We start from the raw sequence: 16,479 nt of genomic DNA, 5'->3' as shown, positions 1-16,479 counted from the left end.
ATACTGTAGAAATTAATACAAAAACCTAAACTTACAGATTTGAAGTTAGTTTTGCAATTGTAACAGGCTGATTTCATACAGTACTGCGCATATTACATCTAATGAAGAATGTCAAATGTGTACAATTATACTTGTTTACCTTCTAAAGATCCACTTAGGTTATTAGAATGGAAAAACAAGCGTGGGTCTGTGCCTGATGTAGACTTGATGATGTAATTTCCTATTATTTCATTATTCAGACATAAAATTATGTAGTGTTGGAAACTATGACCACACGTGTTTGCATTTGTTTTGTACAATTCTGCAGTATTTCAGATTTGTCCTAATCCTAAAGAATTTAGGAGTATAAATGAGTATAAACTCATGCCATTTCTCTAATCTGGTAAAAAGTCATGCTTCTGAAGTGCCAAGGACACAATAAATGGCAAGTTCTTTCTTTGACAGACCTGCAGTGCTGCAGGTTCAACTAGTTTACAGACTTTAAGTAGCAGTCTGTATGTGATTGTCATGGTTATTGCTATAGCCACAGTTCAGAAGGAACATACTCAATTCAAAGAATAAATGTACAGAAATATTGACAGCACCTTAAGGTGCATGTAAAAGTAATTTTGTTGAATTTATTGTGACTACATTATGCTATTTATTTATGTTTTGTTTAATTTTTCCTAACATTTTCTTTATCTTTACACTGAAACAATTTAGAGTATATCTACTGAGTAAGAACTTTAGGTCCCCAACTTTAAGTCCCCTGTAAATGCCAGGTCTTGCTGCTTGTGTAAGAGGGTCCATATAAAGGCACAAAGTGTGAGTCCCCATCTTTTCTTCCCTGTTACTATCTATGGAGTACTTAGATTTCACAAGCCTCTCTGTGTGTAAAATTGCTGCTGGTGCATTTTGCCACCAACAGGCACCAGTGAAGAATTTGGCAGTTAATGCTTTTCATGTCTAAATTTCTATAAGGAAGATTTAACTGGTATCTTACCCATGGGCATTAGTGTAGTAATCATTCTATGATTATGGATTAGCAAATATGTTCTTGTTTAGTAAGCCAGTAGATGTACACATTCTGCTTGTCAGTTTCTTTCTAAAATTAAAAATCATGTTCTCAAAATCATCGAGTCATAGAACATGCTGAGTTGGAAGGCACCCATCAGGATCATCAATCCTAACTCTTAGCTATGTGCAAGACACCCCAACAATCACACCATATGCCTGAGAGCATTGTGCAAACACTTTTTAAACTCAGACAAGCTGGGTGCTGTGAACGCTCCCGTGGAGAGCCTGTTCCAGTGCTCAGCCACCTTTTGGGAGAAGAACCTTTACCTGATATTGAGCTTAAATCTCCCCTGACTCAGTTTCATGCCATTTCCTCGAGTCCTATCACTGGTCATGGGAATGAAGAGATCAGTACCTGGCTCTCTCCTTTTGCTTGCGAGGATGTTGAAGAACGCAGTGAGGTCTCCCCTCAGTCTTCTCTTCTTCAGGCTGAACCAATGAAGTGACCTCAGCTGCTCCTCACATGGCTTCACTTCCAGACCTTCACCATCTTTGTTGTCCTGGGGACATGGATCCTGACCCCAGGACATGTCTGTCTCTCCTGGCTGTCAGGGCACTGCTGACTCACGTTCAACTTGCCATTGACCAGAATCCCCAGCGCCCTTTCTGCAGTGTTGTTTTCCAGCCTCTCACTTCCCACTCTGTCCATATACCCAGGGCTCCCCTCGCAGGGGCAGAATCCAGCACCTGCCCCTTTTAAACTTCATATGGTTCATGACTGCGCAGCCCTCTAATTTGTTGAGGTTTCTCTGCAGGGCCTCTTTGCCCTTGAAAGAGTCAACAGCTCAACTTAGTGTCATCATCAAACTTAGTATTCTTCCAAGTTCCGTGTCAAAGTTGTTGATGGAAATGTTGAAGTGGGCCAAGGATGGAGCCCTGTGAAACCTCACTGGTGACAAGTCCCCAGTCTGATGTCACCCCATTCACTGTAACCCTTGTGCTCCATATGGGAGTCAGTTTCTTGCCCATTGCATAACCCCATCCAACTGTGGGCTGGGTATTTTGTCCAGGAAGACACTGTGAGAGATGGTATCAAAAACTTTTTTGAAAAAGATCCCTTCTACTGGTTCCATTGATTGGCTAGGTGAGCCACCCCGTCTTAGGTTCAACAAGCAGGCCTTTCTCTCACAAAGCTGTGCTGTCACCAGTGACTGCATTGCCCTTCAGGTCTTTTTTCATACTTCCCAGAATAATTTTTTTCAATTAATTTACCAAGCATTGAATTGATGCTGACAGATCTGTAGTTTCCAGAGTCCTCCTTCCTGCCCTTCTTGAAAACTGGGACAGTGTGCACTGGCTTCCAGTCAGTTGGGACCTCTCGGGAGTTCCAAGACCAAGGAGTTCAAAAGCCATTGAGAGAAGCAATGCAAACACATTACCCAGGTCTTTGAGGATTCTCAGCTGAATCCCATCAGGCCCCATAGATTTGCAGGGATCCAGCTGGAGCAGCCAAGACTGTGCAGTTTCAGGGTCTGCTGGGAGCTGATCATTCTCACAGTCATGGTCCACCGGCTCAAGGCACTGAGACCTCCTTGGTCTGCCATCAATGTTGAAGACAGAGGCAAATAATGTGTTAAACACCTCTACCTTGTCCATGCCCCTGTTTGTGAGGTGACCAACCTCATCCTGTTGATGTTATTTTTACACTACCTTTTGCCATATATTGCAATATTGCAATATGTGTTTAAACCCCTCCCCTTTTTAGTGTTTCCCACAATTCTGGCAGCTTCAACTCCAGCTGAATTTTGGCACGTGAATTTTCTCTCTACAGTGGTGAGCAGCATCTCTGTATTATTCCCATGTCACCTGACCTTGCTTCCACTGGGCAGAAGCCTTCCTTTATTGCCTTATTTCCTGGAGAACATTCCTGTTCAGCCAAGGTGGCATTCTGCCTCACCTGCTTGACTTCTGGCATTTGGGGATTTCCTGCTCCTGTGCACTAAGGAGGTGATGTTTAAAAAGTGGTCAGTGCTGACAGAGCCCCACACCTGCAGACACTTCTTCCCAGGAGGACTTATTAATTCCCTGAGCCGCCTGAGGTCTATTTTCCTCGTGTCCAGCATTCAGGTTTTGCTGGCATTTTTCCTTCTGTCAACATAGATTTTAAAATCAATCTTTTTGCTGGGGCCAAGATGGCCCCAGTCTCTGCTTTGCTCATGAGATCCACCCTGTTGACAAGCAACAGATCAAGAACAGCGTCTTTCCAAGTTAGTTCTCTTAGGACTTGTTCCATAAAGTTGTCATCCAGGTCTTTAAGGAATCATCTGGCTCAGGCTGCACCAGCTGTGTGATGCTCCCAGTTAAATTCTGGCAAGCTGAAGTCCCCCATAAGAACAAGGGCAGTTCACCTGGAAGGCTCCCTTAGTTTCCCTAAGAATAATTCATCAGTGCCATTGTCCTGGCCAGGAGGTCTATAGTACACTCCCACAATGACACCCAGATTAATTGCTTGCCCCTTGATTCTTATCCAGAGGCTCTCAATAGTGCCCTTGACAACTGTGCCAGACATTCTAACCCTTACATTACATACGATGCCACCCCTCCACCTCTTCCACCCTGCCTATGCCTCCTGACGAGCTTGTAAGAAAACTAGCAAACCTGAGTCCTCTCTTCTTGAGGTCTTTTTTTTTTTTTTTGAGTTTCTCAATCGCTCTGTTTTCTCTGTCAGAGGAGGGAGAAAAATTTGATCAAATAAAAGTATTTTTAGCCTTTCCTGAGTGTGTAGAGATTAAGTTTTAGATTTATCTTTGTTGTATCTAAAATCAAATTCTTGTCCTGAAGTTGATGTGATTTAAAAGAGACCTTATCTACACTGCTGGGATGGTAAAAGTTATGACATCATGAAACTAGTGCCAGCTATAGTTGTGAAAGCTGCTGTCCAGCTGGAGATAATAAGCTAGGAAAATCAAAAATGCTAGACTACACCTTGGACATAGAGGAAACTGGGATTTCTCATTTGCAGTTGTTTGGGGGCATATTTGGGTTTTTTGCTTGTTTGTTTTTAAATGTTCTTTACCTTTCTTTTGTACTTCCTCCAAATACTTTTAATCTGAATGTTTTTAAAGTTTTTTTTTTCGGCAACAGCAAATTAATTGCTCGTATATTCAGAAAGCTGTATTTTAGCTACCCTGTGAAGATTCTTCTGTTACTGTTTTTGACCACATTAGCTCCTCTTCCATAAGGAAGTTGCCTGCAATTGACAGAGAGTAAATATGATAAGCAGAAAATTAAATTTGTTTTGTAATAAAAATCTAGTACTTCTATTAAAATAATGTATATTTAAAAAATATTGAACAGCAGGTAAAACAAATTGATTTTGAGCTCCAATCTCCTTCAATTCCAGCCAAAGGAAGAATGACATTAACTTGTATTTTATATGCCTTCTCAGTCTACTATCATATAATAATAACCTTTCAAATTCAGGTTTGTCAAAAATAAGGACGTCTCAACTGCAGTCATCTGAAGTAGTTTCAGAGTAATTTGCTTCTCATTTCTGCAATAATTTAAGTAAATTATGTAAGATCATCAAAAGACAGATGTGTGTCTTGTTTTATGAAAGTCAAGATCCTTGTAATAATATATTTGTGTTTTGGGTTCAAGAACAAGAGATTAGTAACTTGACCTTGACAGTCATTGGTATGTGACAGGAATCTAAAGCAGGAGGTTTATTTGGAGCAAACATGTCCGAGATTTTTCTAGTCTATAAAATCTCCTAACTGTGTACTTCACTATTAGACAAAATAGTATTATCATCATGGCTAACACTCAACTTAGATTTGCCAACCCTGATTTTACTCCACCTTCTATAGCTAAGTCCTATCCAAATACGAGATAGAAAATTATCATACATAAAGGTTTTACTTCCAGCTTTTAAGAAATCTCTTCATTTGTTCCCAGCCCGCACCTGCATGAAGAATCTTACTTGCAAACATCTGTCTTAAATGGCACAACTGTTAGCCTTGCATAGAAAGTTTCAAGATTTGTCACTTAGATCACACACCTCTCTTTAAGCAGTCATTTGTATGCAGTGTGTTATATGTTTTGATACAAAGCCAAATTCAGAGTTCCATTGCCTTGCTACCACTTCAGTCTGGACCAGTTTCTCTGAAAATGTCCTGAAAAGATAACAGCATAAATTTGAGCAGCTTGGGGCAAAATGACTATTTTTTAATAAACTCGAACTATGAAATAGGAAATATATGCAGTAGCAAATGTGAACAGAAGGAGGAAAATTATGATGGCTTTTAGAAAAGCACAAAGTGTGAAGAAATTATATTGCTTCAAGGCACAGGTGAAAGTTAGTGCTGCCCATAAAAGAAACAAACCCCATTCATTATACAGCCATTGAGTTGCTCTGTAAGATCATAATGTGAATGCATGTTATGGATTGAAGGCAGAAAGCAATTACTGATGCCTTATAGTAAAAATATTTTTAAACTGGATAGCATATGTTGATTTAAAAAAATATATTTTAAGGTAATCTCAAATATGAATTTATGAAATATGAACTTTGTGTGCTAGAATTGTATCAGTAAATTTTGTGAGTTGTAGTTATACAAAGAAAAGTAAAGGTGTTTGTGGTATTCTGAAATGGTGTTATTGCTATCTTTTATTCAAATGAGTATAAGTAGAGATAGGGAAAGCATGAATACTTCCAGAAAAAGATTTCAAAACTTGTATAAGTAATATTCCATCTCTGCAGTGGTATTCTCTCAAGTGCTTTCCATATTGCATGCAAAAATGCAAGAAGAAACAGAGGGACAGCATTTCATCTTGTAGATGAGAAAATCAAGAACAAGGGATTTATGCCTTTAGAACAGAACAATTCTATTTAGAGCGATAGGCTTTATCTGAACCTCAAAGGAAATAGGCAACATATCAAATCAAGAGATTGTACTAAGATTTTAAACCCTTGGAGTTTTATCTGAGGTTTGAAATTCAAGATTTTGTGAAGAAAGATAATTCTGAAACAGCACATTTCAAAATGATGCTTTCCCCTAGGTAATTTTTCGTATCTCTAAAGAAAAGTAGAGGTAGAAAATTTTTATCAAATAGGAAATTGGAAAGGACAGAAAACAGTGACAGGATTATTAGACACAGTGAAGGAGAAAAATTATGTGGTTCTGTAATTTTTTTTGTGTGTGTAAAACTTGTAGAAGCCCATGAAAAACAACTGAGAGGATATGAATATATAGTTTGCAATTTTTTGGGAAGTGAAAAAAAACCTGTCATGGGGAAAGAAATAGGATAAAGACAGTTCTTGCAAAGACATCCTTCAAAAATGTGAAGTTTTGACCAAATGAGGAAAATACAAAAGGTTATAAAATTTAAAATACTACATATAAAAATCTAATGTGAAAGACCAAAAAAGGGCAATAGAAACAAAGGTATAAAGATACAGCAATCATTTAAGAAACCTCCTCCAGATCATGAAGTCAGCTAGAGAGGTTGGAAGGACATAAGTAAAACAAAGGTTTACTACAGAAGAACTTGCACACTCTTTTATGATAGGATTTCTTCTTGAAAGATACATCAAAACCTGCCCCAGGTTTAGGCAATAGCAGAAGAAATTGTTAAATAAACAGGTAAAATGGGCAAGGACTATCAACAGAACATTTCTATAGAAGCCCACAAATTAAACAGATTAATTACTAACTCTGAAATATGAGCTTGCCAGGAAGCAGAGCTTTGTGCTGTTCTATATGCTGAAAAGGTTTTGGAAAAAAAAAACCAAACCAAAACAAAAAGAATTTGGTAATACCAAGCTATCAATGGCTTTAAAGACAACTATGCAAAACTGCAAAACTACAGAATCTGATAAAATAGCAGATGAAATCTAAAATGAAAAGAAATGTGAAGTGATGAGCACAGCAGTGGGAGCATGGCAAGTTTGAAGTTGCATAATGGACTTGGAATGAGCATCACTGTGTAGAAAAGGGTCTTTGAGCAAAAGCAAAAAGTTGTATGAGTATACTAGCTTGATGCACAGAGCTCAAGGAGGAAGCTGAAATATTAGGAAGTGTGTGGGAACAAGCAGAATATGAAGCAGAGGTTGTTACACTGGCACATATGTGCCAAGACTGCCTGCATGGTCAGCAGTGCAGGAGGTTCTGCTCAGTATTCTTGAAGGGTACGCATTTTTGTTACATAAATGTATCATCCATTCAGTGCTAGGAGAATAGGCACATTGAAGGACTTGCTGACTATTACAGCTATTTTAAGCCAGTTCCTCCATTAAAAAGAGTGCAATCCTGGAACAGTCATTACCTAACAGACATAAACCTGGGACTAGCAGTTCCTGACCTCATCAGTACTGCTGTGTGGTGTGTGGTGTGAGGACACACACAGTGTTCTCTTGCATGTGTAACAGCCAGAATGTTTGTGAGAGAAGTTAAACTTGTATATAGAATTGGACTGCATGTACTTTGGGCGAAGTCTGTGTTTTGTTCAGTCTTGATACAGTCCCTAGGACAGAATCAGACCAACCCAACAGCTGAGTCCTCAGTATTAACACAGAAGTGATGAGTAAAATACTAGCAATTGGTCTATAGGCTTATAAACAAATTTATCAAATATCCAGTCATAAGGAAAATATATTTAGTGGGAATACTCTTACCCCAAATTGCTTTTTCATATCCCGTCCCTCGATTCAAAACCTGACCAATTTCCCCAGCTTACATGTCTCTGTCTATCTGTTCTAAGGCATTTCTTGGGGTAAGTGCTGGACACTTATTTTGGGATGAATGGAAGTTACTTGAAAAAAAAGGTAAGAAAATGCACTGAGTGGACTTAAGTGTCTCTCTAGAGGTCATGCTGTATTCTGCTAAAATCATATTCTATGTCTCCAAAAATGAGGCTTAATGATTTTATCCAAGGAAAGAAATAAAAAATAGCAATTATTTTTACATTCCTCAATGCTTTATAACCTGCTACATCAATTTTACTCTATCTTTTTTAATTAAAAAATCCAGCATCCTGCTGGGCAGTACATTCTCTAATACATGCCTGTGATTAATGATATTTCTAGTAACAAGTCCTCCAAATTGTCTAGCATTGATACTTGTGTTGTATCCATACAGCAATACATCTTCAAAACACTTTTGAAAATATACTCTCCTTCTTGTGTAGGCTGCTAGTGCTTCCTGAAAGATGGTTCTCATAACCTGCATTTCATGATTTTCAAATGTAGGAGAAAACTTATGGCAAAGTAATTCTCCAGTATTAACTTAATTTTTTTCAATAATGTCTTTGGAATTTACATCAGATCACCAAAAGTACAGTACTTAACAATCAAGGACTAACAGTAAAATTATTTGGTGTTATTGTTCAAAAAGATAATGGTAAATATTATTTTGCTTTGAAAAACTAAAGAAAAAATGCGCCTGCAATTGTGATAAGAGTTTATGTCTACTCTGCTGAATTTAAATGTTGATGTTACCTGAATCAATGTCAAAATTACCATTTTTTTCACTGGAGAGAGACTGTTTACCTATCATTCATGCCTACAGAAGAGGTTATTGTAGAACAGGAAATTTAAAAAAACCCACTAAAATACTAAACAGTTATGATTTAATTCAGCCTAGCTGACAAGTTTAAAGGCCATTTTTATGCACTGTTCAGGGATGTTAATATTGCACATAGTATATTTCTCTATGTAGCTTCCATGAAGTTTTGAAACACTGGCTTTTATAGTAGTGCTTTTAATTTGGAGAATATAAAGAAAGTAGAATTGATACAAACAAGGTTTTTATATGTATTTTTTAAACTTATATAGCAATGACTTTTTTGGTGGGACATTCATAGTCTTGCTTACTCTGCATTTAGCCAAGCGTAAAGTAGAATGGTCACACTCATACCAATTATACTTTTAAAAAATAGTGTAAATGCTTTTTGAATATTGAATTGTTTTGAAAAATACCTACAATGAGAAGAAAATTGTATAGAAAATATATAATTGAATTAAAGGAGGCAAAAAGCTAGTCTAACTAGGCAAGTTTGACTGACTCTGGGTTATACTTTAGAAGATATTTAAAGAAATAGGAGACCAGTAGCATGATAACAGGAATATATTTGGTTCTGAATATTCAAGTGTTTATTTGCACAGTTCTCTCTTAATAAGAGATTTCCCAAGTCTCAGCCTATCTATAGAAGTTGCTTTTTCCTACTCAGTCATAACTAGGAAAATACAGTAGCTCGCTTAGCGTAGGAGACAGCATATACTGATGAAGCTTTTGCCTTTCTTTCACATCTGTTCCAGTTGTCTAGGTCTTTCATAGCCTGTTGCTTTGGAAAATTTCTTCAATGGAGCTTAGCAGATTCATTGGAGTGCCTCTGCTCTTTTGTATTGGCTTTTATTTATTCCTTTTATTTATTTTTTTAATGTGCTTGTGCTAGGGAAACTAGTCCAACTAAAATTATACAAAACATATTAAAGTGTTCCAGAAGCGGTCCTGGACAATGAATGAGTCATACACTGCAGATATTAGCTCAGGCCTTTCGGATCTTTATCTTCAGTTGTAAAGTGAGCGTGCTTTGCTTGGCTCTGAGATTAAAATCTGTAAACAACACATTTTTTTCAGAGAAATGACAGTTTTCTTACAGCAGATTGGAGAGACAGAAGATCATTCAAGAGTCCTGTATGATAATGTGCTTTTTTCTCTATCTATTTAACTGAAAGAAATTTTGGCTACCTTACCAGCCCAGAACTGCTCAGAAATAGAGACATGTCGGAGATAGTCAGTGTGAGTTCTTCATCTCACTCATGTAAATGGATGTCAGGTGGCAACAGTGATTAAGCTCTATCTCAAATTTTTGTTGCAACTTTTATAGAAAGACTTTAGGCAGTGATTGGCGACCCAAATCACTGTTGAAAATGTTTCTAGACCATGACTATTTCCAAATGATTAAGTATAACATTTGTGTGGTTGTCAACCAGAAAGGAGGAGAAAACTTTTATGGCTAGTGTTGTATTTTGCTAAACACAGCTCTGATGCAGACACAGATGACCCTAGAGTCAGACTTAGTATAACTAACCATAATCTTGCCAGCTTCCAGCAGTCTGCTCCCCAAAATCACTTAATTGTACTTCAATATATTGAAACCCCTTTGCTCAGGTTTTAGATAGGTGCCTAAGATAAACCAACTTAAACATTGTATATAAGAGTGAGCAAACACAACATATAGCATGCAGACTGTCAGGTCCTGATGGAAGAAAATGTCTTCATCTTAGTTTCTGTTAAACTCCTGTTAGAGGGATGGAAAGCTGTTGCACACAAGAGAGATTGTTCAAGGTCAAGTCATATGTGATAAAATGGCATAAGAATTTCCCAGCTAGTGTAAAGCATTCCTGTGCAAATTTTAGGGAGTTTTGAAAAAATAAACACTATTAAAGAAATGTGAGGCTGTCTAACCTGTAGGAAAAGAGTAAGTCTGTTGAATTGTGCAGCAACTCCTATTTTGCAGTGTTCTATTACTCTCTTGAAAGAAAATATGCTTTTTCTATAAAGAGACAGACATGCATGCAAACAAGTAAACAACAATATCCCAGATGTCACAAGAACATAAATCTCCTGATTTACCCTGGAAACTGCTCAAGCAGTCTGTCAGAATTTTTTGTTGGTTTTTTTTTTTGTTGTTTTTTCCTCCTCTTATCATATTTCTCTGGTATTTTTTATAAACTGCTTACAACCTGAAATGATAATATTTTGCTCTGCATGAATGTGCCACTTTGCTCAATGGAATTTCACACCCTGAAAATATCTTGAAAGAGTAGTGAAAACTAGAGGTAGAAACAGACCATACAGGCAAATTGTTTTCATTGATTTTGCCATTTCTTAATCACCTGTTCAGAAAAAAAGAATTGTAATTGAGCTGAAATGCTTCAGTAGAAGCATTTACATTTTCATTGTCCTCTATAATTTAGAAAATAAGCAATATCAGAGAAATCTTTAATTTGAAGTCAATAGCTGTTTTGTTAGTCTCTGTTGTGCTTACATTTTTTATATAAATTGTTATTGTTTAGGCTTAATGACTATGGTGATGAAATAAAAGTTTATATATATTGTTCTGCTTGTAGTCCAGAATGAATATCTACTGTTTGAACTATTTCTTTGGCTAATATTTTGGACATATCATGTTCATCAGGAATAAAATCCATAATACTTAAATGAAAACTTGGAAATCTTGTAAGGTCTGGAAGAAGGGTATCTGTCTATATGACTCATGTCCCTGTTACAATAAATGGCACCAGTCTGGTGCTGGAAGTACCCCTGGGCTAGTTCAGTGAGGTCTTTTCTTATGGTGTTATGTGTAAATTCTAGGTATTGCACCCACAGAAAAATGGAGATTAGGGCATGTTCTTCAGTCTCTTCAATCAAATGTACACAGAGCAAGAAATTGCCTCTCCAGACTTTAGCCTAGTACTGAATAGCCTGAATTTTTCTCCTTAAAATAAAGAGCTCTACTATCCTGCTTTCTGGCTGTGATACAGACTGATGTATTATGGTTGTTCATAGAAACATGCCTGAAACTGTCTACAACAGAATGTCACAAAATATGTAAAAAAAAAAATAAATTGACGCTCATTTATTGTGCTAGTTCAGCTTTCCTCAGTTAAATCCATAAACTTGTACCTTGATTTCATACATAGTTCTAGGTATTTTATTAGACTTCTATGAATTTTGCTAATGCATCAACTAGTTTAATTAGCTAAGTGTTAGCTAAGTGTATTTCTCTCTTGTGTGTATTGCTGGAATAGATTGAGCAATGATTTATTTGCTTTTGTGTCCATTGAAAAAGTAATGTGGGGATACTCTACTGGATACTGATTTTTGGTGATATAATTGATGTTATATTAGGATGTTTTACTGTAGCATCTCTGTTGGTCAGAAATTATACTTTATCTCATCTGTGGCTGGCTGAGCTAAAGAAAAAAAATGTGTGCAGACATGAATCTGGCTTAAGTGAGAATATTAATCTTTTAACTGCCTGATCTCAGAGCATCTGAGTTTCCCTTTAATTCCACTCTTCCATGGTTATTGCAATGCATGTAGCCAGAGGCTGACAGATGCTTTTTTTCAAAGCTGTGATGCCATGCCATCATCAGTTGCTAGGGAGTTTTGCTTAGTTATTGTTTTAATACAATGACAGATTTGTCAAATTCTGACAACTATAGGAAAGTACCCCACTGCCGGTTTAAGCATTCTTAGCTCCTGGATTTGAAAATTACTCTAGATGACCTTCTTTCTCTGAATTTTTAGCTTAAGTCATGGTCTGAATAGCATATAAGTTTTAAAATGCCATTAGACCAAGAAACTGGATAAAAATATTCAATAAGCCTTATTTTGTTATTACAAACAATATTGCCAATGTCTACTTAAATATAATTGTGGTAAAAAAATTGTAATCAGAAGCCTGTAATCTTTTGCAATTTTTTGAGTTGGTATGCATTTGTTAGTGACTGGAAAGCATGATCAATTCACGGATATGCTTGCTGTATGGTTCATGGCCACTATGTTTTGAATGATGTAGTGATGCATGAAACGCTTGCTCTGGTGGATGTTAGAATGTGTGCAGCTTTTATACACTGATGAAGTGTCTTATGCCTGAATGTAGAACTTGAAAGGCCTTTGTTTCATTTATATAAATTTATTTCTTTCAGTAGAGAAGCTATTTGGATGATTGAGGGATAAAACCTCACCTTTGACTTGCAAAGCACTCCTAATTTAGTCCTACTCACCATGAATAAGAATACCTGTAGTCTACATGGGAAGAGCAAGAGTGTAAGTAGAAGGTTTACTTTTTCTTGCTTTTTTATTTAATGTCAGTATTCTTCCACACTACTTCTGTGTTGTGTTAGCCTTTCAAATGCCACTTTCTGAGATAGAATGATGAAATAATTCGTATTTGTACCCTATTATATGCGTAACCTAAATAAATACGTGTGTGTCTTCAACACCCAGAGATAAGATTATTCAATACCAGTATGGTTTCAGACATTTTTCTTTTATTTTTTGTAATTTACACATTAATTTTCCATGGTTTATTTTTCAAAAAGTTAGTTTTTTCTTGAGCATTCATTTAAATATAAGATTATATAATGTCCACATTGTATTCAGTTGCAAATGTATGCCTCTGCACTTATGTCAAGGACTGTATTTGATTTGATAAAAAGTGTTGACTGTGAAATATTCCAGGAGATCGATGAGAAAATAAGCTAATTATATAAGCATTGGTTTGGATATGGCTTAATTTTGCGTATTTTCTGGTCTTTTTCATGTGCTTTGTCCTATATATATATATATGTCTCTCTGTATCCAAGAGTACTTCTGAAACAGAGAGGTTTGGACAGTTCAGACTCCAAAAGATATTTTTTAAACTGCAAAATACACTTCTTTATTTTAGTGTTAAATCCTAGCATATCTTGCTCTGTAAACTTAGATAGAACCATCTGCAGCTATTTTTTCTTTGAACTGGTTACATAGAATATTTCCTACTGTTTGTTGTTTTGAGATGGTAAAATACATAGTCTCTGAGAAATTATTTTAAGCTATGTGGTGTTATGCTACATAAATAATTTTTTGACTACTGCTTGTAGGGGAATAGTGAAACAATTTGAACTATTTCAACAAAAGTGACTTTGGAGAAGCCTCATTAGACTTGTTGAGTACAGCCAAAGATTTCATATAACATATCAAATCTTCCATTGTTCCACATGCCTGTCAATTTGAATTTTCATTGTCAAAGTCATCCCTGGTCTGCCAGACCAGTCATTTCATGAAAAGACCAACTGGTGAATAAGTAAAAATGCCATAAGTTGAATAATCTTAAAAAGAAAGATAGACTATGACTTCTATTTTTATTTAATGGGATGTCACATATCTTCCAAGAAAGTTTTTGTCCTTTTAGGAAGCATAGGAATCAAAGTATTTGTTCAGTGGTTTCAGATGTCAGTGAAGATAATTTACTTAATATAGCAGATGAACCTACAGATATGTGTGAACATTTGGGTATTTTCACCAAATATAAAACTCAGCGTGCATCTTGAAATAACTGAGGCTAACTTTAAGAGTGTAGAATAATAGAAACTGCTGGTAGAAAATACGTAAACATTTCCATTCCTTTTCTGACAATACACCATATATAGTACTGTTAAAACAATTGGCAAGTGATCTCATAATTTAAAATATGTGTTTAATATTTATTCAACGTACTTATAATATATTTTTTAATTCTATTACTTAACTATCCTCAGATGGCACAATTTGTCTAATCCTACTAGATGTTCTCTCTCTCCCTGATGGTTTGCACAGTATTACCACTCATTCTTTCATTGGAAGCCTATGGAGTTGCATTTAACTGCATTTGTGGACAGGGTTTATATAATAGTAATTTCTTTCTTTCAGTGCTGCTCACAGCATACAGTGAGGATGTCAGCATCCATGTCCTTTCAGCCTATGTATACTATTTGTCTAATACTTTTTTAAATGTATCCTTAGTTAGCTCTTTATTTCTTTTACAACTTTTCCTCTTAAATAATTTCCTCCTTTCCTTTTTTTCCCCCAGCATTTTCAACTTACAATATTCTAGGTGGTCTAATGCTTCTAATTCCATGACTTACCATCTGGTACTTCTGAAAACACAGCTAAATCTTTGTCTCTCCCTGTCTCCTTCCATCTCTCCCTCCCTGCAATTTGTTTTCCTCCCCCATTTCCACCCCCTCCTCACTACAAAGTTAATTCTAGTAAAAGAGGGAGTTTTAGTTAGTATTGATCAACCACAGAATGAGATCTTTTTTTGAATAATTTTTATAATGAAAGAGTGAACTTGGTTTTTTTATGTTTCAGAAGGGCTTAATATTATTTTCATAACTGCATAAGCAAACCAAATTATTTCCACACACTATTTCTACAGCTTTGCATATGTGCATATAATTTGTTCTTTATCAAAAAGCATGATGTAGTATATTTATTGGTACTTTCAAAATTGGACTTCCAGCCTATCTTCAATGAAACTAGCATAGCTTTACTAACAGTTAGTACCCCATCTATAATAAATAACTTTTCAACAAAGTATTGTCATAATTAGATTTCTTTGGGAGTATATTGGACCGTATTTGGTCAGCTAAAGGGAATAAGAGTACTTTCAGGTGATGAGCATGCTAGTATCAAGAATGAAGACTGAATGTCACGCTGTGTGGGATTTTATCTTGGAACATTGTGTCAGAAGTGAGTCAATCCTTGTGAAATCTGAAAGTAGCTATATTGCAAGAAAATGAACCAAGAAAGAGAATATATTTAGCAACTGGGTCTGCTTAAACTGTGGCATTTTAACAGCTTCAACAACAACAAAAGAAAAGGAGTCGGGGGCAGGAAGAAAAATTAGAAATTTAAGGGTAGTTTGTCTGCCTTTTAATTAATCATTATCTGTAAAAGCCTAGAAGTGCAAGACTTTTGAATTCATAAATATAAAAAAAATATTTTCAACAATGAGAAGTTCGGGACAAACTCCAGATCACTAATAGGAGACAAAGTGGCTCATATTTTATGATCAAAGCTGTAAAAGCAAAGTTTTGGCCACTGGGGTCAAAAAAAGGGTGGACCTCAAAATGGAATGCTCTCCAAAGAGAAGTTGCAGGAGAGATTCTGAGCTGCATGCAGAAATTGTGAGCAGGGGGAAGGTGATGGTGGTGGTGGCAAATCGTGCAAATGCAAAGCAGGCAGGGAGCACCCATAGAAAAGTGCAAAGGAGGGCAGAGAGCTATTTGCAAACAGCTGACTCACAGAGATGTTTTCATCCAAAGTTCTTAGGGCTGTATTGTCATAACCTTTGCTTGTGATATGGGGGAGTGAAGAGAAGTCACACGCTTCTTTTGCCCCTGTGTTCATTTCTCCTTAGATGATGAGTCTCAGAGAAGACAAGGTCTCTTTGTCACTTCTCCTGAAGGGAAAGGGAATGTCATCCTGTCTAGCCCAGACAAATGCACTACAATACTCCGCTCACCAGCTAGAATAGTTAGCAAGCAACAGGGTAAGACACTCAATACCAACAAATAGAGTGATGTAGTTCTCCACTGAGAGTGTGAAGGAATTGCAAAGAAGTTCAGTTCCAGCTCCTTTTCTGGCACAGCACAGTTCTGTCAGACAGAAATTCTTGCTTTAGGTCAATAGTTCTAAGTAAGCAATTTGTCAACAGACAAACTTGCAGTGCTCCAGAAGCATTTTTCATAATAAAATTGCATTAGTTACAAATAAATTGATTTTTCTCTCATCACCAATGGTTAGGTCCATTTGTTATCTGATAGAAGGATACTTAGAGGGAGATTGCTTGGACCAACCATTCTTAATTAATGGGAAGCAAATACATTGCATATTCTTTGCCTTCTTCCACCTCTCTATCTGTAATACAATATTTGCAAATGAAACA

At 36.4% G+C, this 16,479-nt stretch overlaps 1 protein-coding gene across 2 annotated transcripts in view; it reads left to right on the top strand.

The window, feature by feature from the left end:
* PDE4D (phosphodiesterase 4D) overlaps positions 1 to 16,479 on the top strand; it is a 530,024-nt gene that overhangs the window by 71,216 nt on the left and 442,329 nt on the right. For both annotated transcript variants that reach the window (XM_038123327.1, XM_038123328.1), the window contains exon 2: positions 12,716 to 12,836. In XM_038123327.1, the coding sequence (XP_037979255.1) occupies positions 12,795 to 12,836 (42 nt within the window). In that variant the 5' untranslated portion in view covers positions 12,716 to 12,794. The remainder of the gene's footprint in view (positions 1 to 12,715; positions 12,837 to 16,479) is intronic.

This window comes from Motacilla alba, chromosome Z (assembly GCF_015832195.1).
Source record: "Motacilla alba alba isolate MOTALB_02 chromosome Z, Motacilla_alba_V1.0_pri, whole genome shotgun sequence".
Lineage (NCBI taxonomy): Eukaryota > Metazoa > Chordata > Aves > Passeriformes > Motacillidae > Motacilla > Motacilla alba.
The sequence above is the reverse complement of the archived record's forward strand: the minus strand, read 5'-3'. Positions and strand labels throughout refer to the sequence as shown.